The sequence below is a fragment of the Oncorhynchus mykiss genome, chromosome 24 (assembly GCF_013265735.2).
Source record: "Oncorhynchus mykiss isolate Arlee chromosome 24, USDA_OmykA_1.1, whole genome shotgun sequence".
Lineage (NCBI taxonomy): Eukaryota > Metazoa > Chordata > Actinopteri > Salmoniformes > Salmonidae > Oncorhynchus > Oncorhynchus mykiss.
In genome coordinates, this window is record NC_048588.1 from 42650125 (window position 1) to 42675124 (window position 25000).

The following is a 25000-nucleotide window of genomic DNA, read 5'->3' on the forward strand; positions in this document are numbered from 1 at the left end:
TTAATGTGAGTCTGAAAGGAGAGTTTACAGTCTAGCCAGACACCTAGGTATTTATAGTTGTCCACATATTCTAAGTCAGAACTGTCCTGAGTAGTGATGCTGGACGGGCGGGCAGGAGCTGGTAGCGATCGGTTGAAGAGCAGGCATTTAGTTTTACTTGCATTTAAGAGCAGTTGTAGGCCACGGAAGGAGAGTTGTATGGCATTGAAGCTCGTCTGGAGGTTTGTTAACACAGTGTCCAAAGAAGGGCCAGAAGTATACAGAATGGTGTCGTCTGCGTAGAGGTGGATCAGAGAATCACCAGCAGCAAGAGCGACATTATTGTTGTATACAGAGAAGAGAGTCAGTCCAAGAATTGAACCCTGTGGCACCCCCATAGAGACTGCCAGAGGCCCTGACAACAAGCCCTCCGATTTGACACACTGAACTTCATCTGAGAAGTAGTTACTGAACCAGGAGAGGCAATCAGTTGACAAACCAAGGCTGTTGAGCCTGCCGATAAGAATGTGGTAATTGACAGAGTCGAAAGCCTTGGCCAGGTCGATGAATACGGCTGCACAGTAATGTCTCTTATCGATGGCGGTTATGATAACGTTTAGGACCTTGAGCGTGACTGAGGTGCACCCGTGACCGGCTCGGAAACCAGATTGCATAGCGGAGAAGGTACGGTGGGATTTGAAATGGTCAGTGATCTATTTATTAACTTGGCTTTCGAAGACCGTAGAAAGGCAGGGCAGGGTGGATATAGGTCTGTAGCAGTTTGGGTCTAGAGTGTCTCCCCCTTTGAAGAGGGGGATGACCGTGGCAGCTTCCCAATCTTTGGGGATCTTAGACAATACCAAAGAGAGGTTGAACAGGCTAGTAATAGGGGTTGCAACAATTTCGGCTGATAATTTTAGAAAGGAAGGGCCCAGATTGTCTAGTCCTGTGATTTGTAGGGGTCCAGATTTTGCAACTCTTTCAGAACATCAGCTATCTGGATTTGGGTGAAAGATAAATGGGGGAGGCTTGGGCGAGTTGCTGTGGGGGGTGCAGTGCTGTTGACCGGGGTAGGGGTAGCCAGGTGGAAAGCATGGCCAGCCGTAGAAAAACGCTTCTTAAAATTCTCAATTATCGTGGATTTATCAGTGGTGACAGTGTTTCCTAGCCTCAGTGCAGTGGGCAGCTGGGAGGAGGTACTCTTATTCTCCATGGACTTTAGTGTCCCAGAATTTTGGAGTTTGTGCTGCAGGATGCAAATTCCTGTTAGAAAAGGCTAGTATTTGCTTTCCTAACTGCCTGTGTATATTGGTTCCTAACTTCCCTGAAAAGTTGCATATCGTGGGGGCTATTCGATACTAATGCAGTACACCACAGGATGGTTTTGTGTTGGTCAAGGGCTGTCAGGTCTGGAGTAAACCACAGGCTATATCTGTTCCTGGTTCCAATTTTAAGATAGTGAGGAAAGCACTTTTAAAGAATAACCTGGAATCTTCTACTGACGGAATGAGATCAATATCCTCCCAGGCTAGGTTGATTAGAAAGGCCTGCTCGGTGAAGTGTTTTAGGGAGTGTTTGACAGTGATGAGGGGTGGTCGTTTGACCGCAGACCGCAGAGATTACGGACGCAAGCAATGAGGCAGTGATTGCTGAGATCCTGGTTGAAAACAGCAGAGGTGTATTTGGAGGGCAGGTTGGTTAGGATGATGAGGGTGCCTGTCTTTACAGATTTGGGGTTATACCTGGTAGGTTCATTGATAATTTGTGTGAGATTGAGGGCATCAAGCTTAGATTGTAGGATGGCCGGGATGTTAAGCATGTCCCAGTTTAGGTCAACTAGCAGCACAAGCTCTGAAGATAGATGGGGGGCAATCAATTCACACACGGTGTCCAGAGCACAGCTGGGGGCAGAGAGTGGTCTACAGCAAGTAGCAACAGTAAGAAACTTGTTTCTGGAAAAGTTCATTTTTAATAGTTGAAGCTCAAATTGTTTGGGCACAGACCTGAATAGTAAGACAGAACTCTGCAGGCTAACTCCACCCCCTTTGGCAGTTCTATATTGTCAGAAAATGTTATAGTTAGGGATGGAAATTTCAGGGTTTTTGGTGGTCTTTCTAAGCCAGGATTCAGACTCTGCTAGAACATCCGGGTTTGCAGAGTGTGCTAAAGCAGTGAATAAAACAAACTTAGGGAGGAGGCTTCTAATGTTAACATGCATGAAACCAAGGCTTTTACGTTTACAGAAGTCAACAAATGAGAGTGCCGTGCGCGTCACAGGGCCGCCGTGTTTGTGTACCAGGACCACCGTGTGTGTGTGTAACAGGGCCACTGTGTGTGTGTACCAGGACCACTGTGTGTGTGTGTGTACCAGGACCACCGTGTGTGTGTGTACCAGGGCCACTGTGTTTGTGTACCAGGGCCACTGTGTGTAACAGGGCCACTGTGTGTAACAGGGCCACTGTGTGTAACAGGGCCACTGTGTGTAACAGGGCCACTGTGTGTAACAGGGCCACTGTGTGTAACAGGACCACTGTGTGTAACAGGACCACTGTGTGTAACAGGGCCACTGTGTGTAACAGGGCCACTGTGTGTAACAGGGCCACTGTGTGTAACCTTTTTGGGAAAACAAGCACACAGTAGAAGCGGAGGAGGAGAAATGCAGAGAGGGGAGAGTCAGGAGAGGACAGGGAGTTGGTGTGCTCTCTCAGGGAGATTGTGTGTGAGGGACTGTGTGTTGTGTGCTCTCTCAGGGAGATTGTGTGTTCTCTATCTCCCTGAGAGAGAGAGCACACACACACAAAGACAGTGAGCTTGTACCTCTGCTGTGCATTGCGTCACCATGTCTTTTCTCTCTAGCTCCCCCTTCTTCTCCTTCAGTGTGGCATAGTGTCTAACCTTCATTTACAGCCCTCCACTCAATCTCCTGATTCTCTGAGAGAAAAGATAACTCTCACACAGAGAGAGAGAGAGAGAGCGGGGGTGGAAGGGATGTGAGTGAAGGTAGTTAACTAACGATCCACAGCGTTTCCCCTGGCAGTTAGCTAAGTTAGTGTGCAGTGTTGATCAGTACAGCTGAACAGATAGCACACCAACACTGCTAGCCTGCCTGGGCCCCACTGCTACCCTGCCTGGGCCCCACTGCTACCCTGCCTGGGCCCCACTGCTACCCTGCCTGGGCCCCACAGTGCTTCCCTGCCTGGGCCCACAGTGCTTCCCTGCCTGGGCCCACAGTGCTTCCCTGCCTGGGCCCACACTGCTACCCAGCCTGGGCCCACACTGCTACCCAGCCTGGGCCCACACTGCTACCCAGCCTGGGCCCACACTGCTACCCAGCCTGGGCCCACACTGCTACCCAGCCTGGGCCCACACTGCTACCCAGCCTGGGCCCACACTGCTACCCAGCCTGGGCCCACACTGCTTCCCTGCCTGGGCCCACACTGCTACCCAGCCTGGGCCCACACTGCTACCCTGCCTGGGCCCACACTGCTACCCTGCCTGGGCCCACACTGCTACCCTGCCTGGGCCCCACTGTCTGGGCCCACACTGCTTCCCAGCCTGGGCCCCACTCCTTCCCAGCCTGGGCCCCACTCCACTGATAACATTGTAGCTCCCAGGAAAATAACAGCCAAGTCAAACAAACCCTTTTCGCTGGTCTCAAATCACTACTGTTCAACCAGAGCAGAAACACAGAGCTTGTAGCCGTGACGAGATTCTCCGGGACCAGGCCACAGGTAGCCGTGACGAGGTTCTCCGGGACCTGGCCACAGGTAGCCGTGACGAGGTTCTCCGGGACCTGGCCACAGGTGGCCGTGACGAGATTCTCCGGGACCGGGCCACAGGTAGCCGTGACGAGATTCTCCGGGACCGGGCCACAGGTAGCCGTGACGAGGTTCTCCGGGACCTGGCCACAGGTAGCCGTGACGAGGTTCTCCGGGACCGGGCCACATGTAGCCGTGACGAGGTTCTCCGGGACCGGGCCACATGTAGCCGTGACGAGGTTCTCCGGGACCGGGCCACATGTAGCCGTGACGAGGTTCTCCGGGACCGGGCCACATGTAGCCGTGACGAGGTTCTCCGGGACCGGGCCACATGTAGCCGTGACGAGGTTCTCCGGGACCGGGCCACATGTAGCCGTGACGAGGTTCTCCGGGACCGGGCCACATGTAGCCGTGACGAGGTTCTCCGGGACCGGGCCACATGTAGCCGTGACGAGGTTCTCCGGGACACAGGTAGCCGTGACGAGGTTCTCCGGGACCGGGCCACATGTAGCCGCGACAATGTTCTCCGGGACCGGGCCACATGTAGCCGCGACGAGGAGTGCGCCATCTGTTACGAGGAGATGTTTGAAAATGTCTGTCTGTTGTCTAACAGGAGCATCCAGTCAACCAGGAGAGGCCAGATGGCTAGAACAGCAAAGGATGGGTTCAACCAGGAGAGGCCAGAAGGCTTGAACAGCAAAGGATGGGTTCAACCAGGAGAGGCCAGATGGCTAGAACAGCAAAGGATGGGTTCAACCAGGAGAGGCCAGATGGCTAGAACAGTAAAGGATGGGTTCAACCAGGAGAGGCCAGATGGCTAGAACAGTAGAGGATGGGTTCAACCAGGAGAGGCCAGATGGCTAGAACAGTAGAGGATGGGTTCAACCAGGAGAGGCCAGATGGCTAGAACAGTAGAGGATGGGTTCAACCAGGAGAGGCCAGATGGCTAGAACAGTAGAGGATGGGTTCAACCAGGAGAGGCCAGATGGCTAGAACAGCAAATGATGGGTTCAATGAAAAGGGATAACAGCCCTGATCCAGTCATGATGCGTTTCTCCTACATTAGCTGGTGCAGTGAAGCCTGTAAATACAGGGAGGGAAAGCAATAACCAACGCCCTGCGGAGCACAGCACACACTTTAAACAGATCTCGGATTCCTCGTCTCTGCATATATTCTCAGGTCTGTTTTGGTGCAGCAGCAGCACTCTGAGAGATAGATCAATCAGAGAGCCGGACTGACTTAATGGAGCCGGAGCAGAGCGGTACGGAGCAGAGCAGAGCAGTGTGGAGCAGAGCGGTGTGGAGCAAAGCAGAGCGGTGTGGAGCAGAGCAGAGCAGAGCGGTGTGGAGCAGAGCAGAGCAGAGCGGTGTGGAGCAGAGCAGAGTGGTGTGGAGCAGAGCAGAACAGAGCGGTGTGGAGCAGAGCAGAACAGAGTGGTGTGGAGCAGAGCAGAGTGGTGTGGAGCAGAACAGAGTGGTGTGGAGCAGAGCAGAGTGGTGTGGAGCAGAGCAGAACAGAGCGGTGTGGAGCAGAGCAGAACAGAGTGGTGTGGAGCAGAGCAGAACAGAGCGGTGTGGAGCAGAGCAGAACAGAGTGGTGTGGAGCAGAGCGGTGTGGAGCAGAGCGGTGTGGAGCAGAGCGGTGTGGAGCAGAGCGGTGTGGAGCAGAGCGGTGTGGAGCAGAACAGAGCGGTGTGGAGCAGAGCAGAGCGGTACGGAGCAGAGCAGAGCAGAGCGGTGTGGAGCAGAGCGGTGTGGAGCAGAGCGGTGTGGAGCAGAACAGAGCGGTGTGGAGCAGAGCAGAGCGGTGTGGAGCAGAGCAGAGCAGAGCGGTACGGAGCAGAGCAGAGCAGAGCGGTACGGAGCAGAGCAGAGCAGAGCGGTGTGGAGCAGAGCAGAGCGGTGTAGAGCAGAACAGAGCGGTACGGAGCAGAGCAGAGCAGAGCGGTACGGAGCAGAGCAGAGCAGTGTGGAGCAGAGCGGTGTGGAGCAGAGCAGAGCGGTGTGGAGCAGAGCGGTGTGGAGCAGAGCAGAGCGGTGTGGAGCAGAACAGAGCGGTGTGGAGCAGAGCAGAGCAGAGCGGTGTGGAGCAGAGCAGAGCGGTGTGGAGCAGAGCAGAGCGGTACGGAGCAGAGCAGAAAGGTACGGAGCAGAGCAGAAAGGTACGGAGCAGACTGTGTTAGAGAGAGAGACAGGCGAGTTGAGACGGGGGGGAGGAGACAGTCGAGGTGGGATGGGGGGCAGTAGACAGGCGAGGTGGGATGGGGGAGAGAGAGCGAGAGGGTTAACGACGGGGATTTATTCAGTTAGAGGGGAAGGATAGTAAGATCATTTTTACCGAATTTTGCTACACCAGTCTTACAATGTGTAATACCGGTTCCAAAAACAAACAGACCCCACCTCTAAACACCAGGATGAGGCAGATATACGGAGGACATGACCTCAGTGTAACTATACCCTGCAGGGAGGGAGAAAGGGAGCACTTCGGGTTGTGCATTCCTGAGCACCTCAAACCAACAAAGGAATTCCCACACCAACAATCCTGCTCTTGTTAAATTAGGACCAACCAATCCTGCTATAGTTAGTCTCATTTCACAGCCACTGAGCCTCCAGACTGTTATAGCACAGAAAATTATAGTGGGCCTGACGGGGCAACAGAATATTACAGTGGACCTGACGGGGCAACATTACAGTGGACCTGACGGGGCAACAGAACATTACAGTGGACCTGACGGGGCAACAGAATATTACAGTGGACCTGACGGGGCAACAGAACATTACAGTGGGCCTGACGGGGCAACAGAATATTACAGTGGACCTGACGGGGCAACAGAATATTACAGTGGACCTGACGGGGCAACAGAACATTACAGTGGGCCTGACGGGGCAACAGAACATTAGTGGACCTGACGGGGCAACAGAACATTAGTGGACCTGACGGGGCAACAGAACATTACAGTGGACCTGACGGGGCAACAGAACATTACAGTGGACCTGACGGGACAACAGAACATTACAGTGGACCTGACGGGGCAACATTACAGTGGACCTGACGGGGCAACATTACAGTGGACCTGACGGGGCAACAGAACATTACAGTGGACCTGACGGGGCAACAGAACATTACAGTGGGCCTGACGGGGCAACATTACAGTGGGCCTGACGGGGCAACAGAACATTACAGTGGACCTGACGGGGCAACAGAACATTACAGTGGGCCTGACGGGGCAACATTACAGTGGGCCTGACGGGGCAACAGAACATTACAGTGGGCCTGACGGGGCAACAGAACATTACAGTGGGCCTGACGGGGCAACATTACAGTGGGCCTGACGGGGCAACAGAACATGACAGTGGGCCTGACGGGGCAACAGAACATTACAGTGGGGCTGACGGGGCAACAGAACTTTACAGTGGGGGAGGGAGCTTCTTGTTGTGCAGCTCAAGGTGGAGGCCTAGGCTACATACAGTTCAGTCAAGAGTGCATCAACTTCAACTCTCATTCCTCTTCCCTTCACCCCATTACCTCATCTCACTGAGAAGAGACAACATTTGTGATGAGTTGAACTGTACAGGATTACGAGACAGACAGACAGTCAGTCAGACAGACACAGACAGACAGACACACACACACACCTCTCTCTGAATGGTTTGGTTAGTTAGAACAGAACCTATTAACATACAGTATCAGTCGGTTCTGTGCTGTGACACACCCTTACATGTCTCTGAGAGCGATGACGCGGTTACTGTTCTGATGCATGTTTGCACTAGCGGGGAGTGTGGAAATATGTGCGTATGTGAAAAGCAGCCCCTGCCTCCCCAGCACAGTTCTAATCCAACCAGAAACCTCCCCAGCACAGTTCTAATCCAATCAGAAACCTCCCCAGCACAGTTCTAATCCAATCAGAAACCTCCCCAGCCTCAGTTCTAATCCAACCAGAAACCTCCCCAGCACAGTTCTAATCCAACCAGAAACCTCCCCAGCACAGTTCTAATCCAATCAGAAACCTCCCCAGCCTCAGTTCTAATCCAATCAGAAACCTCCCCAGCCTCAGTTCTAATCCAATCAGAAACCTCCCCAGCTTCAGTTCTAATCCAATCAGAAACCTCCCCAGCCTCAGTTCTAATCCAATCAGAAACCTCCCCAGCCTCAGTTCTAATCCAATCAGAAACCTCCCCAGCCTCAGTTCTAATCCAATCAGAAACCTCCCCAGCTTCAGTTCTAATCCAATCAGAAACCTCCCCAGCCTCAGTTCTAATCCAATCAGAAACCTCCCCAGCCTCAGTTCTAATCCAATCAGAAACCTCCCCAGCCTCAGTTCTAATCCAATCAGAAACCTCCCCAGCCTCAGTTCTAATCCAATCAGAAACCTCCCCAGCCTCAGTTCTAATCCAATCAGAAACCTCCCCAGCCTCAGTTCTAATCCAATCAGAAACCTCCCCAGCCTCAGTTCTAATCCAATCAGAAACCTCCCCAGCCTCAGTTCTAATCCAATCAGAAACCTCCCCAGCCTCAGTTCTAATCCAATCAGAAACCTCCCCAGCCTCAGTTCTAATCCAATCAGAAACCTCCCCAGCCTCAGTTCTAATCCAATCAGAAACCTCCCCAGCCTCAGTTCTAATCCAATCAGAAACCTCCCCAGCCTCAGTTCTAATCCAATCAGAAACCTCCCCAGCCTCAGTTCTAATCCAACTCAGAAACCGCCCCGGCCTCAGCTCTAATCCAATCAGAAACCTCCCCAGCCTCAGGACAGATTCTTAGTGACTTAGTGTTCTATTCCAGCAGAATAAACCTACATCCCAAAAGGGACCCTATTCCCTATATAATGCACTACTTCTGACCAGGGTCCATAGGGTAGTGCATCACTCCCATCTATCCTGTCTCTCTCTACCGCCATCCATCTTCCCCCTGTCTGTCCAGCCACCCTGCATCTGTCTCCATCTCCCTCGGTCTCTCCCTCCACATCTCTGTCCAGCCTCTCACCTCTATATGGCACCGACAGTGTCTCTCCCAGACCATCAGGTCGTTAGCAGGACACAGAGAGACCTCATTAAGCCCTACAATGTACTCTGCTGCCAACTGGGACACACACACACACACACACACACACACACACACACACACCTTGATAAGGAGAAGACCAGAGCTACAACACACCAGAAGATATGTTCCCAGGGCTGTGGCGACATGTTCCCAGGGCTGTGGCGACATGTTCCCAGGGCTGTGGCGACATGTTCCCAGGGCTGTGGCGACATGTTCCCAGGGCTGTGGCGACATGTTCCCAGGGCTGTGGCGACATGTTCCCAGGGCTGTGGCGACATGTTCCCAGGGCTGTGGCGACATGTTCCCAGGGCTGTGACGACATGTTCCCAGGGCTGTAACGATATATTTCCAAGGCAAAGAAAAAATGGAAAGGCTACCCTGTTTTTGTTTACAGTATGAAGACTGAGGCCTGTTTTCCATTACACTGATTGAACAAGCTCCCTCCTCCCTGCTTCCTCCTCCCTCCTCCCTGCTTCCTCCTCCCTGCTTCCTCCTCCCTCCTCCCTGCTCCTCCCTCAGGCTTCAAATTCTGATTTTGGTAAAGCATTTTGGTAAACAGAAAACACACTGACAGGCCAAGGTCACACAACTCAAAATGGAAGCAAGTGGTAGCTGTCTATTTACCACCACAAACTGATGCTGGCACTAAGACTGTAATACCATAAGACTGTTTAAGGCCACCAGCAAACAATAAAATGCTCACCCAGAGGCGGCGCTCCTAGTGGGGACTTAGACACAGGGAAACAAATCAGTTTAACCTAATTTCTACCAGCATGTTACATGTACTGCAAGGAGATGGAGAAGGAAAAAAAAAAAACTCAACATTCTTTAGTCCACACAGAGACAAGTACAAAGCTCTCCCTCGCCCTCCATTTGGCAAATCTGACCATAATTCAAATCCTCCTGATTCCTGCTTACAAGCTAATACTAAAGCAGGAAATACCAGTGACTCGCTCAATAGGGAAGTGGTCAGATGACGCAGATGCTGAGATACAGGACAGTTTTTCTTTCACAGACTGGGACATGTTCCGGGATTCTTCCGATGGCATTGAGGAGTAACACCACATCAGTCACTGGCTTTATCAATAAGTGCATCGATGACGTCGTCCCCACAGCAACCGTACGTACATATCACAACCAGAAGCCATGGACTACGGGCAACAGCTCCACTGAGCTAAAAGGGTAGAGCTGCCGATTTCAAGGAGCAGGACTCTGACCCGGACACTTATTAAATAAAACGCCCTCCGAACCATCAAACAGGCAAAGCCTCAATACAGGACTAAGATCGAATCACACTACACCGGCTCTGACGCTCGTCGGATGTGGCAGGGCTTGCAAACTATTACAGACTACAAAGGGAAGTACAGCCGAGAGCTGCCCAGTGACACGAGCCTACCAGACGAGCTAAATTACAGCTATGCTTGCTTCGAGCTATCCCAGACGATTGTGTGATCGCGCTAGCTGTAGCCGATGAGAGTAAGACCTTTAAACAGGTCAACATTCACAAGGCCAGACTGATTACCAGGATGTGCACTCTGAGCATGCGCTGACCAACTGGCAAGTGTCTTCACTACGACATTTTCAACCTCTCCCTGTCCGAGTCTGTAATACCAACATGTTTCATGCAGACCACCATAGTCTCTGTGCCCAAGACCACCAAGGTAACCTGCCTAAATGACTACCGACCCGTAGCACTCACATCTGTACCCATGATATGGCTAATTATGGCTCAACACCACCATCCCAGAAACCCAAGGGACAATTTGCATACCTCCCCAACAGGTCCACAGATGATGCAATCTCCATTACAGTGCCCTTTCCTACCTGGACAAAAGGAACACCTACATGAGAATGCTACTCAAATCAAAATGTCTTTAGGTCACATGCGCCGAATACAACAGGTGTAGTAGACCTCACAGTGAAATGCTGAATACAACAGGTGTAGTAGTTTAATTTAGTTTTCACCTGTTGTATTCAGCATTTCACTGTAAGGTCTACTACACCTGTTGTATTCAGCATTTCACTGTGAGGTCTACTACACCTGTTGTATTCAGCATTTCACTGTGAGGTCTACTACACCTGTTGTATTCAGCATTTCACTGTGAGGTCTACTACATCTGTTGTATTCAGCATTTCACTGTGAGGTCTACTACACCTGTTGTATTCAGCATTTCACTGTAAGGTCTACTACACCTGTTGTATTCAGCATTTCACTGTGAGGTCTACTACACCTGTTGTATTCAGCATTTCACTGTGAGGTCTACTACACCTGTTGTATTCAGCATTTCACTGTGAGGTCTACTACACCTGTTGTATTCAGCATTTCACTGTGAGGTCTACTACATCTGTTGTATTCAGCATTTCACTGTGAGGTCTACTACACCTGTTGTATTCAGCATTTCACTGTAAGGTCTACTACACCTGTTGTATTCAGCATTTCACTGTGAGGTCTACTACACCTGTTGTATTCAGCATTTCACTGTGAGGTCTACTACACCTGTTGTATTCAGCATTTTACTGTAAGGTCTACTACACCTGTTGTATTCAGCATTTCACTGTGAGGTCTACTACACCTGTTGTATTCAGCATTTCACTGTGAGGTCCACTACACCTGTTGTATTCAGCATTTCACTGTGAGGTCTACTACACCTGTTGTATTCAGCATTTCACTGTGAGGTCTACTACACCTGTTGTATTCAGCATTTCACTGTAAGGTCTACTACACCTGTTGTATTCAGCATTTCACAGTAAGGTCTACTACACCTGTTGTATTCAGCATTTCACTGTGAGGTCTACTACACCTGTTGTATTCAGCATTTCACTGTGAGGTCTACTACACCTGTTGTATTCAGCATTTCACTGTGAGGTCTACTACACCTGTTGTATTCAGCATTTCACTGTGAGGTCTACTACACCTGTTGTATTCAGCATTTCACTGTGAGGTCTACTACACCTGTTGTATTCAGCATTTCACTGTAAGGTCTACTACACCTGTTGTATTCAGCATTTCACTGTGAGGTCTACTACACCTGTTGTATTCAGCATTTCACTGTAAGGTCTACTACACCTGTTGTATTCAGCATTTCACTGTGAGGTCTACTACACCTGTTGTATTCAGCATTTCACTGTGAGGTCTACTACACCTGTTGTATTCAGCATTTCACTGTGAGGTCTACTACACCTGTTGTATTCAGCATTTCACTGTAAGGTCTACTACACCTGTTGTATTCAGCATTTCACTGTAAGGTCTACTACACCTGTTGTATTCAGCATTTCACTGTGAGGTCTACTACACCTGTTGTATTCAGCATTTCACTGTAAGGTCTACTACACCTGTTGTATTCAGCATTTCACTGTAAGGTCTACTACACCTGTTGTATTCAGCATTTCACTGTAAGGTCTACTACACCTGTTGTATTCATCATTTCACTGTAAGGTCTACTACACCTGTTGTATTCAGCATTTCACTGTGAGGTCTACCTACACCTGTTGTATTCAGCATTTCACTGTGAGGTCTACTACACCTGTTGTATTCAGCATTTCACTGTGAGGTCTACCTACACCTGTTGTATTCAGCATTTCACTGTAAGGTCTACTACACCTGTTGTATTCAGCATTTCACTGTAAGGTCTACTACACCTGTTGTATTCAGCATTTCACTGTAAGGTCTACTACACCTGTTGTATTCAGCATTTCACTGTAAGGTCTACTACACCTGTTGTATTCAGCATTTCACTGTAAGGTCTACTACACCTGTTGTATTCAGCATTTCACTGTAAGGTCTACTACACCTGTTGTATTCAGCATTTCACTGTAAGGTCTACTACACCTGTTGTATTCAGCATTTCACTGTAAGGTCTACTACACCTGTTGTATTCAGCATTTCACTGTAAGGTCTACTACACCTGTTGTATTCAGTATTTCACGGTAAGGTCTACTACACCTGTTGTATTCAGCATTTCACTGTGAGGTCTACTACACCTGTTGTATTCAGCATTTCACTGTAAGGTCTACTACACCTGTTGTATTCAGCATTTCACTGTAAGGTCTACTACACCTGTTGTATTCAGCATTTCACTGTAAGGTCTACTACACCTGTTGTATTCAGCATTTCACTGTAAGGTCTACTACACCTGTTTTATTCAGCATTTCACTGTAAGGTCTACTACACCTGTTGTATTCAGCATTTCACTGTAAGGTCTACTACACCTGTTGTATTCAGCATTTCACTGTAAGGTCTACTACACCTGTTGTATTCAGCATTTCACTGTGAGGTCTACTACACCTGTTGTATTCAGCATTTCACTGTGAGGTCTACTACACCTGTTGTATTCAGCATTTCACTGTAAGGTCTACTACACCTGTTGTATTCAGCATTTCACTGTGAGGTCTACTACACCTGTTGTATTCAGCATTTCACTGTAAGGTCTACTACACCTGTTGTATTCAGCATTTCACTGTGAGGTCTACCTACACCTGTTGTATTCAGCATTTCACTGTGAGGTCTACTACACCTGTTGTATTCAGCATTTCACTGTAAGGTCTACTACACCTGTTGTATTCAGCATTTCACTGTGAGGTCTACAACCTGTTGTATTCAGCATTTCACTGTGAGGTCTACTACACCTGTTGTATTCAGCATTTCACTGTAAGGTCTACTACACCTGTTGTATTCAGCATTTCACTGTGAGGTCTACAACCTGTTGTATTCAGCATTTCACTGTGAGGTCTACTACACCTGTTGTATTCAGCATTTCACTGTGAGGTCTACTACACCTGTTGTATTCAGCATTTCACTGTGAGGTCTACTACACCTGTTGTATTCAGCATTTCACTGTGAGGTCTACTACACCTGTTGTATTCAGCATTTCACTGTGAGGTCTACTACACCTGTTGTATTCAGCATTTCACTGTGAGGTCTACTACACCTGTTGTATTCAGCATTTCACTGTGAGGTCTACTACACCTGTTGTATTCAGCATTTCACTGTGAGGTCTACTACACCTGTTGTATTCAGCATTTCACTGTGAGGTCTACTACACCTGTTGTATTCAGCATTTCACTGTGAGGTCTACTACACCTGTTGTATTCAGCATTTCACTGTGAGGTCTACCTACACCTGTTGTATTCAGCATTTCACTGTGAGGTCTACTACACCTGTTGTATTCAGCATTTCACTGTGAGGTCTACTACACCTGTTGTATTCAGCATTTCACTGTGAGGTCTACTACACCTGTTGTATTCAGCATTTCACTGTGAGGTCTACTACACCTGTTGTATTCAGCATTTCACTGTAAGGTCTACCTACACCTGTTGTATTCAGCATTTCACTGTGAGGTCGACTACACCTGTTGTATTCAGCATTTCACTGTAAGGTCTACTACACCTGTTGTATTCATCATTTCACTGTGAGGTCTACCTACACCTGTTGTATTCAGCATTTCACTGTGAGGTCTACTACACCTGTTGTATTCAGCATTTCACTGTGAGGTCTACTACACCTGTTGTATTCAGCATTTCACTGTGAGGTCTACTACACCTGTTGTATTCAGCATTTCACTGTAAGGTCTACTACACCTGTTGTATTCAGCATTTCACTGTGAGGTCTACTACACCTGTTGTATTCATCATTTCACTGTAAGGTCTACCTACACCTGTTGTATTCAGCATTTCACTGTGAGGTCTACTACACCTGTTGTATTCAGCATTTCACTGTGAGGTCTACTACACCTGTTGTATTCAGCATTTCACTGTGAGGTCTACTACACCTGTTGTATTCATCATTTCACTGTAAGGTCTACCTACACCTGTTGTATTCAGCATTTCACTGTGAGGTCTACTACACCTGTTGTATTCAGCATTTCACTGTGAGGTCTACTACACCTGTTGTATTCAGCATTTCACTGTGAGGTCTACTACACCTGTTGTATTCAGCATTTCACTGTAAGGTCTACTACACCTGTTGTATTCAGCATTTCACTGTAAGGTCTACTACACCTGTTGTATTCAGCATTTCACTGTGAGGTCTACTACACCTGTTGTATTCAGCATTTCACTGTGAGGTCTACTACACCTGTTGTATTCAGCATTTCACTGTGAGGTCTACTACACCTGTTGTATTCAGCATTTCACTGTGAGGTCTACTACACCTGTTGTATTCAGCATTTCACTGTGAGGTCTACTACACCTGTTGTATTCATCATTTCACTGTAAGGTCTACTACACCTGTTGTATTCAGCATTTCACTGTAAGGTCTACTACACCTGTTGTATTCAGCATTTCACTGTGAGGTCTACTACACCTGTTGTATTCAGCATTTCACTGTAAGGTCTACTACACCTGTTGTAATCAGCATTTCACTGTAAGGTCTACTACACCTGTTGTATTCAGCATTTCACTGTGAGGTCTACTACACCTGTTGTATTCAGCATTTCACTGTGAGGTCTACTACACCTGTTGTATTCAACACGTGACAAATAAAACATGTGATTTCATTTGATTTGAATGACTGGGATTTATAATGAACTCTGTATCCAAACACCACGAAGGCTGTCGGACTAGAAACCTGAACCTGAGACGGTAATGTCAACATGTTTCCTACTACAGGTCTATTGACAGGATAGCAACATGCTATTTCTGGGCCTTTTACTAAATACAAAAATAGCTTGCAAGTAAGCATTGTACTGTGTCCACTACGATGTAACCTGTGCATATACAAATATACATTTGATTTTTAAAAGTACAAAAACATGCTACCTGTGTTGTGCTTCAACTACAGACATAATGTCTCTTATTGCTAAGCCTAGGCCTGAGTTATTTAGAGGTCCCTGGCACTGCGGTTGTGACTGTGGCTCCCATTGTCCCCTCGCGGGGGCAGAGGGGTCCCGACTCCCCCTCGCGGGGGCAGAGGGGTCCCGACTCCCCCTCGCGGGGGCAGAGGGGGCCCGACTCCCCCACGCGGGGGCAGAGGGGGCCCGACTCCCCCACGCGGGGGCAGAGGGGGCCCGACTCCCCCACGCGGGGGCAGAGGGGGCCGACTCCCCCTCGCGGGGGCAGAGGGGCCGAACGGGATTAAACATTTTTAAAATGTCAGCTATTCTGCGTTGCATTAATCCAATGTGAGCGCTGCAACTCTCCTGATAGACGCAGAAGCAGATTTATAAAAATGGCTGACCTCCTTATTCCAGGAGACAATGAATGACAGCATCTCAAATGGTATCCTAAACTCTATATAGGGCACTACTGTTGACCCGTGGCCCCCATAGGGCACTACTGTTGACCCGTGGCCCCCGTAGGGCACTACTGTTGACCCGTGGCCCCCGTAGGGCACTACTGTTGACCCGTGGCCCCCGTAGGGCACTACTGTTGACCCGTGGCCCCCGTAGGGCACTACTGTTGACCCGTGGCCCCCGTAGGGCACTACTGTTGACCCGTGGCCCCCGATAGGGCACTACTGTTGACCCGTGGCCCCCGATAGGGCACTACTGTTGACCCGTGGCCCCCGTAGGGTGACATCTGGAATGCACAATGTAACAGAAGTGGAGGAGTCACAGTGTTTCTGTAACTAAAGAGGAACAGACTGACTCTGACTGGCAATGGAAGTGAAAGAGGAACAAAGAAAGTACAGAGAAATTACCAGCAGGGTAAAACCAGTCTAGATCATTACGCCCCAGTCTAGATCATTACGCCCCAGTCTAGATCATTACGCCCCAGTCTAGATCATTACGCCCCAGTCTAGATCATTACGCCCCAGTCTAGATCATTACGCCCCAGTCTAGATCATTACGCCTCAGTCTAGATCATTACGCCCCAGTCTAGATCATTACGCCCCAGTCTAGATCATTACGGATGCTGGGGGGGGGGGGGGGGGGGGGGGGGGACTAAACAATCTATCTGCACTTTGTGTCACTAAATTTTTTTTTTAATAAAAAAAAAAATGTTACATTTCTATTGTCATGTGAAAGAGTATATGTTTTAATTGAAATTACCAAAATGTCTCCCTTTCACCAGATCCAAATATTTCCGCATGAACGAGTTTCATTTCATAGATTCGGTAGCCTACGCTACAAAATCTCATGTTCTGTCCATATGAAGTCGTGTATTTTAGGCCGTGTCCCTGAAGGACAGCTACGTGATGTCATGAAAAACAGCAAGCAGACACATGGAGTCTTTTACAACAGAAAGTTAAACAGATGCCGCTGACTTCACAGTTTCCCTTCCAAAAAAAGCCCCACGGGGAAACTTGATGTATGCTTATCACCAAATCAACATAAATGATTAGTCCAGCACGGGGCCCTCTAAAAGATCAGAGGATCAGAAGACCATACCACAATCACTATTCCATTAAAAAAAAGGAACAGAATACTAAATATTGACCAGCCTTTATGTCCAATAAAATTTTTTAAAAGATATTCATTCATAACCATTCAAATGGATAGGCTTATTACCCAGAGTGCAGCAGTATAGATTTTTTGGTTAAATAATTAGCAATAATTCCCAATAGCAGTCCACTTGCTTCCCAAGCCTGGCCTTGTGACACCCAAAGCCTTCCCAAGCCTGGCCCTGTGACCCCCCAAAGCCTTCCCAAGCCTGGCCCTGTGATACCCAAAGCCTTCCCAAGCCTGGCCCTGTGATACCCAAAGGCTTCCCAAGCCTGGCCCTGTGATACCCAAAGCCTTCCCAAGCCTGGCCCTGTGATACCCAAAGCCTTCCCAAGCCTGGCCCTGTGATACCCAAAGCCTTCCCAAGCCTGGCCCTGTGACACCCAAAGCCTTCCCAAGCCTGGCCCTGTGACGCCCAAAGCCTTCCCAAGCCTGGCCCTGTGATACCCAAAGCCTTCCCAAGCCTGGCCCTGTGATACCCAAAGCCTTCCCAAGCCTGGCCCTGTGACCCCCAAAGCCTTCCCAAGCCTGGCCCTGTGACCCCCAAAGCCTTCCCAAGCCTGGCCCTGTGACCCCCAAAGCCTTCCCAAGCCTGGCCCTGTGACCCCCAAAGCCTTCCCAAGCCTGGCCCTGTGACCCCCAAAGCCTTCCCAAGCCTGGCCCTGTGATACCCAAAGCCTTCCCAAGCCTGGCCCTGTGATAACCAAAGCCTTCCCAAGCCTGGCCCTGTGACGCCCAAAGCCTTCCCAAGCCTGGCCCTGTGATACCCAAAGCCTTCCCAAGCCTGGCCCTGTGACCCCCAAAGCCTTCCCAAGCCTGGCCCTGTGATACCCAAAGCCTTCCCAAGCCTGGCCCTGTGATAACCAAAGCCTTCCCAAGCCTGGCCCTGTGACGCCCAAAGCCTTCCCAAGCCTGGCCCTGTGATACCCAAAGCCTTCCCAAGCCTGGCCCTGTGACCCCCAAAGCCTTCCCAAGCCTGGCCCTGTGACCCCCAAAGCCTTCCCAAGCCTGGCCCTGTGACCCCCAAAGCCTTCCCAAGCCTGGCCCTGTGACCCCCAAAGCCTTCCCAAGCCTGGCCCTGTGACCCCCAAAGCCTTCCCAAACCTGGCCCTGTGACCCCCAAAGCCTTCCCAAGCCTGGCCCTGTGACCCCCAAAGCCTTCCCAAGCCTGGCCCTGTGATACCCAAAGCCTTCCCAAGCCTGGCCCTGTGATACCCAAAGCCTTCCCAGTGTAGCACCAGCAGCATGTCGTGCATAGCTGGCTCAGTCAGTCGTATAGCGCCTGGCTTGTTGACTTTGCTCTGAGAATTCAATACATCTTTATCTCATCACAACCCAAGCGTGATATAGCACACTGATATAACACACAGACACACCTTTGTCTGTAAGGAACAATAGCATCACACACACACCATAACTTGGAGCAGAACCAGAAGGTCATCTGTTCTTCTGTCCAATGCAGCACGAGTCCAGACAGGTGAAATGTTTCTCTTCTGATCAGTACATGGTTCCCATTCTGTACAGTCTCTGGCTAGCTAGACCTACTCCAGAAAGATACAAGGTAGATTCTCATTCTGTACAGTCTCTGGCTAGCTAGACCTACTCTAGAAAAATAAAGGTAGATTCTCATTCTGTACAGTCTCTGGCTAGCTAGACCTACTCTAGAAAAATAAAGGTAGATTCCCATTCTGTACAGTCTCTGGCTAGCTAGACCTACTCCAGAAAAATACAACTACAAGGTAGGCCAATATAAAAGCATGATTTCTTTCCAGAGTGAATTGGCTTAATGTCATTGTAAAAAAGGATTGTTTTACAGGTAACAGCCAAACTAAGAACGGTACACCAACAAGTGTTTTAATAGGTCGTCAGGCCACCATGATTCTGGAATTTAAATTGGAGGGATGTGACACCATTCTTCCACTTTCCATTATTTGGCGTTTTGATGATGATGATGGAGGACGGTGGTGACAAAACGCTGTCTCAGGCGCCGAAACACACAATCTCCCACAAGTGTGCAATTGCGTTGAAATCTGCTGACGGAGACGGCCCATGTCAATAGTGTTCGCATCGTTTTCATACTCATCAAACCACTCAGTGACCACTCGTTCCCTGTGGATGTTGTCATCCTAGCCAGCCACGGTAGCCTAAATAATAATAATAATGGCCTGTCCAGCATTATTATTCATGTTGGGATATTAATTACTTCATTAACTCTGGAACAACACCGATGTGGAAGCATCCGGTTTCAATATACTTCATATTCCTCATTTACTCAAGTGTTTCCTTTATATCTGGCAGTAACCTGTAAAACATGTATAGTACCAGACTCTCAAAACCAGGCGGTTCTTGATTCCCTGCTTTTTCTCCTTGTGAGAAAACACATGATGGTCGATGAGGTCTGAGATCAAATGAATGATCATTGTGTTGTTATATTGACAGGAAGACTCTAGAAGCATGTTGGGTCCAGGCCAGTCCCACTCTGACCCTGGCTTAGCCGGCAGATAGGCAGATAGGACCCCCTGCTTACAGCTGCACTAGGGTCAGACGGGCTTTCCTGTGTATTTTAGCGAGAGAGCTATGGCTCGGAAAATGTACCTCAATCCAGTAATGACAAATAGGTTGTACTCCAAACTGTCCCATTTCCCCAACTGTTACACTGAGAAGATTGCCCGACTGCTAGTTTAAGGTAAACTGCCGTTTTCGTCCTCATTCTAGCTAGCAGTAGCAACACACTACCACAGCAGCTATTATGGAGTACAACGCAAGACTCATCCCTGGACTGAGGTACATTTTTCTGAGCCATTGCTCTCTCGCTGGCTCCTTCGTGTCTTAAAGCCAACTTATGGGCATACCTGGCATCTGCATTGGCCGTACAATGTTTACTGCGATGCGGCCTCAGGGCATTCATACTGCTTGCGCTTGGTGGAGCAAAGCTGTTGTCAAGAAAGAGAGAGTTTGTGTTTATACAGGATGTACCACCCTCACCTACCGTCAACCAATCATGTCAACGCAGAGCTATACGGAGCACTCTGCGTTAAAAAAAAAAAGTGGGAGGCGCACGGCAATAACGTAACGTAATGACGTTACCTAACGTAATTGATAATTGATTTGGCATCCGCAAGCCCCCAGAATGGCGTCACACCCTCAGTATGGAGCCTCCGGATCACATTGCCCGATCAAACACAAACCATGGCTATAAAGTCGCCTTTCATTTCATCTCCGAACCACATTCTAAAAGGATCTGCATGGCCAATCCGACATCTGCAGTGAGCGTACAGTATTTCCGTAAAGGTCAGAGAGTTCATACTTCTTTTGCGTCGGGCAGCGGTTTAGACGCAATTGGTCTGCACCGTACCACGCGTAGTGATAACGGGCTAGTCTCTAAAGCCATCCAGCTCATTACAAGCAACTGGCTGAATGAAAAAAATACATTTTCTGAGATGTTGGCGTCCGTTTCCTGGTGTTTGACATCGGAGCTCAGCCAAGATGGCACGAAGTAAACAATTAGTTAGTTTTATTAAAATGCACCATTTTCCCACCTGCAGCTCCATCCCAAACCTCCCCAATTCCACCCCAGCAAAATTAGCATTTAGGCTGTTTATATGTATTCCACACTATGTTGAGGTTAAAATCAGAGTATAATGCCGTATGGATGTCAACTCTAATAAAATGTTCAGGTCACCGTCATCAAATCAACTGCATTACTGTTAAAAAAAACTACTTTGACTACCACCAACGACTTCTCTATGCTAACTATGCTAACAGTGTATACGAACAAAAGTTAGCATTTAGCATTTACTTTTTCTAAACCTAAAAATGGGGACAACTTCTAAAATGTTATGCAGAGAAAAACAGCCAAATATATCCAAATCGGATTTTAGTAACCACATTGTGGGCCTGTTACAAAACATCAATCATGACAGATTATTTTATATTTTTTAAATCCAGTTTGTCAGATCAGATTTGTCGAATCCAATCTGGCGTCCTTCTTCTATCCCCCACGGTCTGCCTTCCATTGACCGCATCCATCCCCAATACCTCCCAGATCACAATCCAACAGTTCAAACTCATTGAAATCCCTTCACAAGGTATCATAAAGATGTTGATTTTTTTTTTGTGAACTTGTTCTGATAGCCTCATCAAAACCCAGATCAAGCATAAATTTCCTTTAAAAAAGGCGCTGCATGGTCAATCCGTTATTTGCAGTGGCCATACTGCGTTTACTGTGTTACGGCCTCTGCAGAAGGAAGACCTCATACTTTCCATCGTGGAGCAGGAGCAGAGCTGTTGTCAAGGAAGTTGTCAAGGAAGTTGTCAAGGAAGTGAGTTTGTGTTTATACAAGATCTCCCACCGTCACCTACCAATCATGTCAATGCGGAGCTATACAGAGCAGTAGCAATGCGTGGGTAAAAAAAATAATAAATAAAAAAATCACCAGGGAAACCAACCGATATAATTAAAAGCTATAGTACAACCAGTCTTGTGATACTTGTGTTGTTTACTCTGTAACCCGTTGGTTGATATGCCTCGACACCGTGACATACAGACCTAAAAGACAGAGACAATAAGAAGACACAGTGGCAGAATCAATTCAACCTTCGTTTCATCACAAAACCAGAGAGCAACCTCTGTCCGGTGGAGTCCACAAAGCATTTAACAAAACAGTTATATGACCTACAGGGTGGTTTCGCAAGTTAATGTTCCCCACATTTTCAGACTGCTAATGATTTATAACCACGGAGAAAACAGGAGCTCCTTGTTACAGCACCACTTCAACATCTAAATCACCTCGGCTTAGTCTTAATACAGGACAACTTAGATGCCAAAAACCCATTTTGTCCAATCAACGTTAAATATGACATGGCTGGTTGTGTGTCTGTGTAGAAAGAAACATGTTGACTCACCCTACTTGTAGAGAAATGCCATCCTCCTCTTTCATGTTGCCTAAACGTGTTGTACACAGTTAGTTTGTTGTTGTTCTAGGCTACCTGGCTAAAATGTTCGCTCGCTAGCCTAACTTCCAGGCCAGCTAGTTAACATTAGCATACTACATCTAGCTACATATTGCATTTCAATTCTCTCAGGCCAGGGACACAATGAAAACATTTATGGTTGAATCAGAATAGCCCTAATAAAATCATTGGTATGTGCACATACCTATCTCCATCCATGGCTAACTTAGGAAAAGGGACGATTTTATCTAGCTAGCCACCGGAGGGCAACGACACAATGAGATGCAACAAAGGTTATTTTCTGTCAATAATGACATTTGGCTTGTGATTTGATTGGTCTGAAGCCAAATTCCAACTGGCTTCCCCTTGATACTTTTTTTGGTGTGCCAGGACTATTCACTATTTATATTTTAATCGTGGGAGGCTATATGCTCACTGGCCTCCCTTGCATTCAAGACACATTAAGCCTCTTGGGATTTGAAGCACATTTATGAAAACACAGAGACAAAATATTAAATTATTTTGTGTGGGGGTTTTTTTCTTGGTAATTTTTTTTGGGGAAGCCTGGCTCCCATTGGCATCCATGAATACACGCCACTGCTACTGAGCCCTCCACATTGTTACAACATTTGGGAGGCGCACAGCTATGCGGTATGTAGCTCGATTTGGCCTCTGTAAGCCTCCGCAATTGCGTCACACCCTCTGTACGGAGCCTCCAGCAAACATTGCCAGAGTAAGCATGAATTGGCTTTAACAGTGCTGGCGCACATTACCACAATTAACACAGTAGGCGATACACAAGCGATTTTAAAAAGCGACACACTGGCGATACAAGGACGATTGATTCAGTACATTGTAACAAGCTTCCTATAAATAAAAATACATTAAAAAAAAAAAAAAAACAGTCCATGTCGAATAGCCACAGTGCGAATTATTGACAAGATAAATGACAAGAAAATCGGATATGTTAATGTATCAGCCTAATAATACAACGTATCAGCCTCATAATACAAAATGGTAGGAGAATGTAGCAGAAACGCAGAACGTTACAAAGCCATAAGAGGCTGGAGTCTGTAGTTAAACATATAGGCAGCGTATGGGTTACAGGGGAGTACGCAGTAATCCCGTGAGCTTCCCCCTCCGTGATTCCAAGTTAAACAAGAAAAACAACAGAAATACAATGCGTGTCCGATTCCGGACTACATTCCTACCTCAATATAGCCGGCCAACCCTGGAACTACGATGCCCAAAATAAGGACCGATATTGCGGAGACTCGAACCATCTTCTAAACTGATCTGCGCCGATATCACAGTCAAATTGTCCTCTTAAAGTCGACAGGATCAATTCCACGATTAACAATGAGACGAAAAAATGTCCCGGAATGATATATAAATCTCTTCTGATGAGCGAAACTAGTCCTGCGCCGCTTGTTTGCCCCGAGATCGTCAGCGAAATGTAGCACACTAATGAGTGGGATAGGGAGGGAGGGAGTGTTCGTCCTGCCTCTTCTCTCTTTCTCCAGATTCCCCCCCCGGTCTAACGTTATAGAACACAGTGCGCCGCCAGGCGTCTGGCGAGAGTCCTACCGGATGTGAAGTCATTAGATTAGGCTTTATGTACATATGATACGGCTGTTGATATGGGCCTAAAGGATTTTGTATTGTTACATACAATGGCGATTTTAGCATGTACATTTTGGTGTGTGTGTGTGGGGGGGGGGGCACGTTTTAGATGCATCCCAGCAGAGCCTCAACACAACACCAAACAATACATGAATTGCACTATAACGGTGACAAACGGTGCACACAAACGGTTAGGGCCTACATAAAGCTGATCCAACAGCAGAGCTTTCTTTTCAACACCATGGAGTGAATCGTTAATACTGTTAACACCACTTCACCTTGGCTATCAGCGGAGCCTTGTCTGGCAGGGAAACAGTTCATTCAGCCTCATTTACTGCCTTTAAAAAAAACATGGCTGACTTGCTTAAACAAATGTGGTTTCTACTGACAATTGAGATACAAACTATGGCATAAGGGGACAATGAGCGGATAAGAGGCATAATTTTGATTAAGACATTAATGAGCTAAGACGGAGGTAATCCATGTAACTATTTGTTCAGCACTTTTGAAATGTACAGACACAGAATTCAGAACACGGGCCGTTCTTACAGTATTCTCCCTGTACACCAAGTCAGAACCGTGGGATAAATGAAGGGGACATATAAGCAGACAATGAAAGCCCTTACAATATTTGATGATTACATTTCTCTAAAGCAAGCTATAGGCTACATGGCAAAACAGTAGGCTAATTTATGAGGGGGGAAAGGGGCCAAATTGTTAGGGTGAGGCACATGGGCTACTAACAGCTTACTACACAACATACACTTAGTATTACTTACTTAGCTACAGTATACATATCTCCCTGGCATATTACATCATTCATGCAGCAGCATTCAATACATTTTCTGTTTGTTGTGCTGTGCTCACTTGTCATCAAAGTCTGGCATTCTCTGGATATATGGCGCCTTCAAAACAACTGGAAACTCGGAGAAAACAAGGTTGAATCATGACGGTCAGTGATCTTCAGGTCGGAACTCTAGAAAGTGGCCCGAGTTCCCGACTTGGAATTCTGAGTTCAGAACACATTTTCCCAGTCAGAGTTCCCTGTTGTCTTGAAATCACTGAAGTCTGAGATTTCCCAGTCAGAGTTCCCTGTTGTCTTGAAATCACTGAAGTCTGAGATTTCCCAGTCAGAGTTCCCTGTTGTCTTGAAATCACTGAAGTCTGAGATTTCCGAGTTTCCAGTTTTTTTTGTACGCGACTAAAAGTCCTGCTGGATTGTCCAATGTATTCACCCTTTTCTGGCCCATGGTGTTGGATGT

The 25000-nt window shown here is 47.8% G+C and overlaps 1 protein-coding gene across 14 annotated transcripts in view; it reads right to left on the bottom strand.

Annotated features, from left to right (window-relative positions):
• aplp2 (amyloid beta (A4) precursor-like protein 2) overlaps positions 1 to 23659 on the bottom strand; it is a 141250-nt gene extending 117591 nt beyond the window's left edge. For all 14 annotated transcript variants that reach the window (XM_036961453.1, XM_036961452.1, XM_036961448.1 and 11 more), the window contains exon 1: positions 23327 to 23659. In XM_036961453.1, coding sequence (XP_036817348.1) covers positions 23327 to 23398 — 72 coding nt within the window. In that variant the 5' untranslated portion in view covers positions 23399 to 23659. The remainder of the gene's footprint in view (positions 1 to 23326) is intronic.
• Positions 23660 to 25000: the final 1341 nt, after the last annotated feature.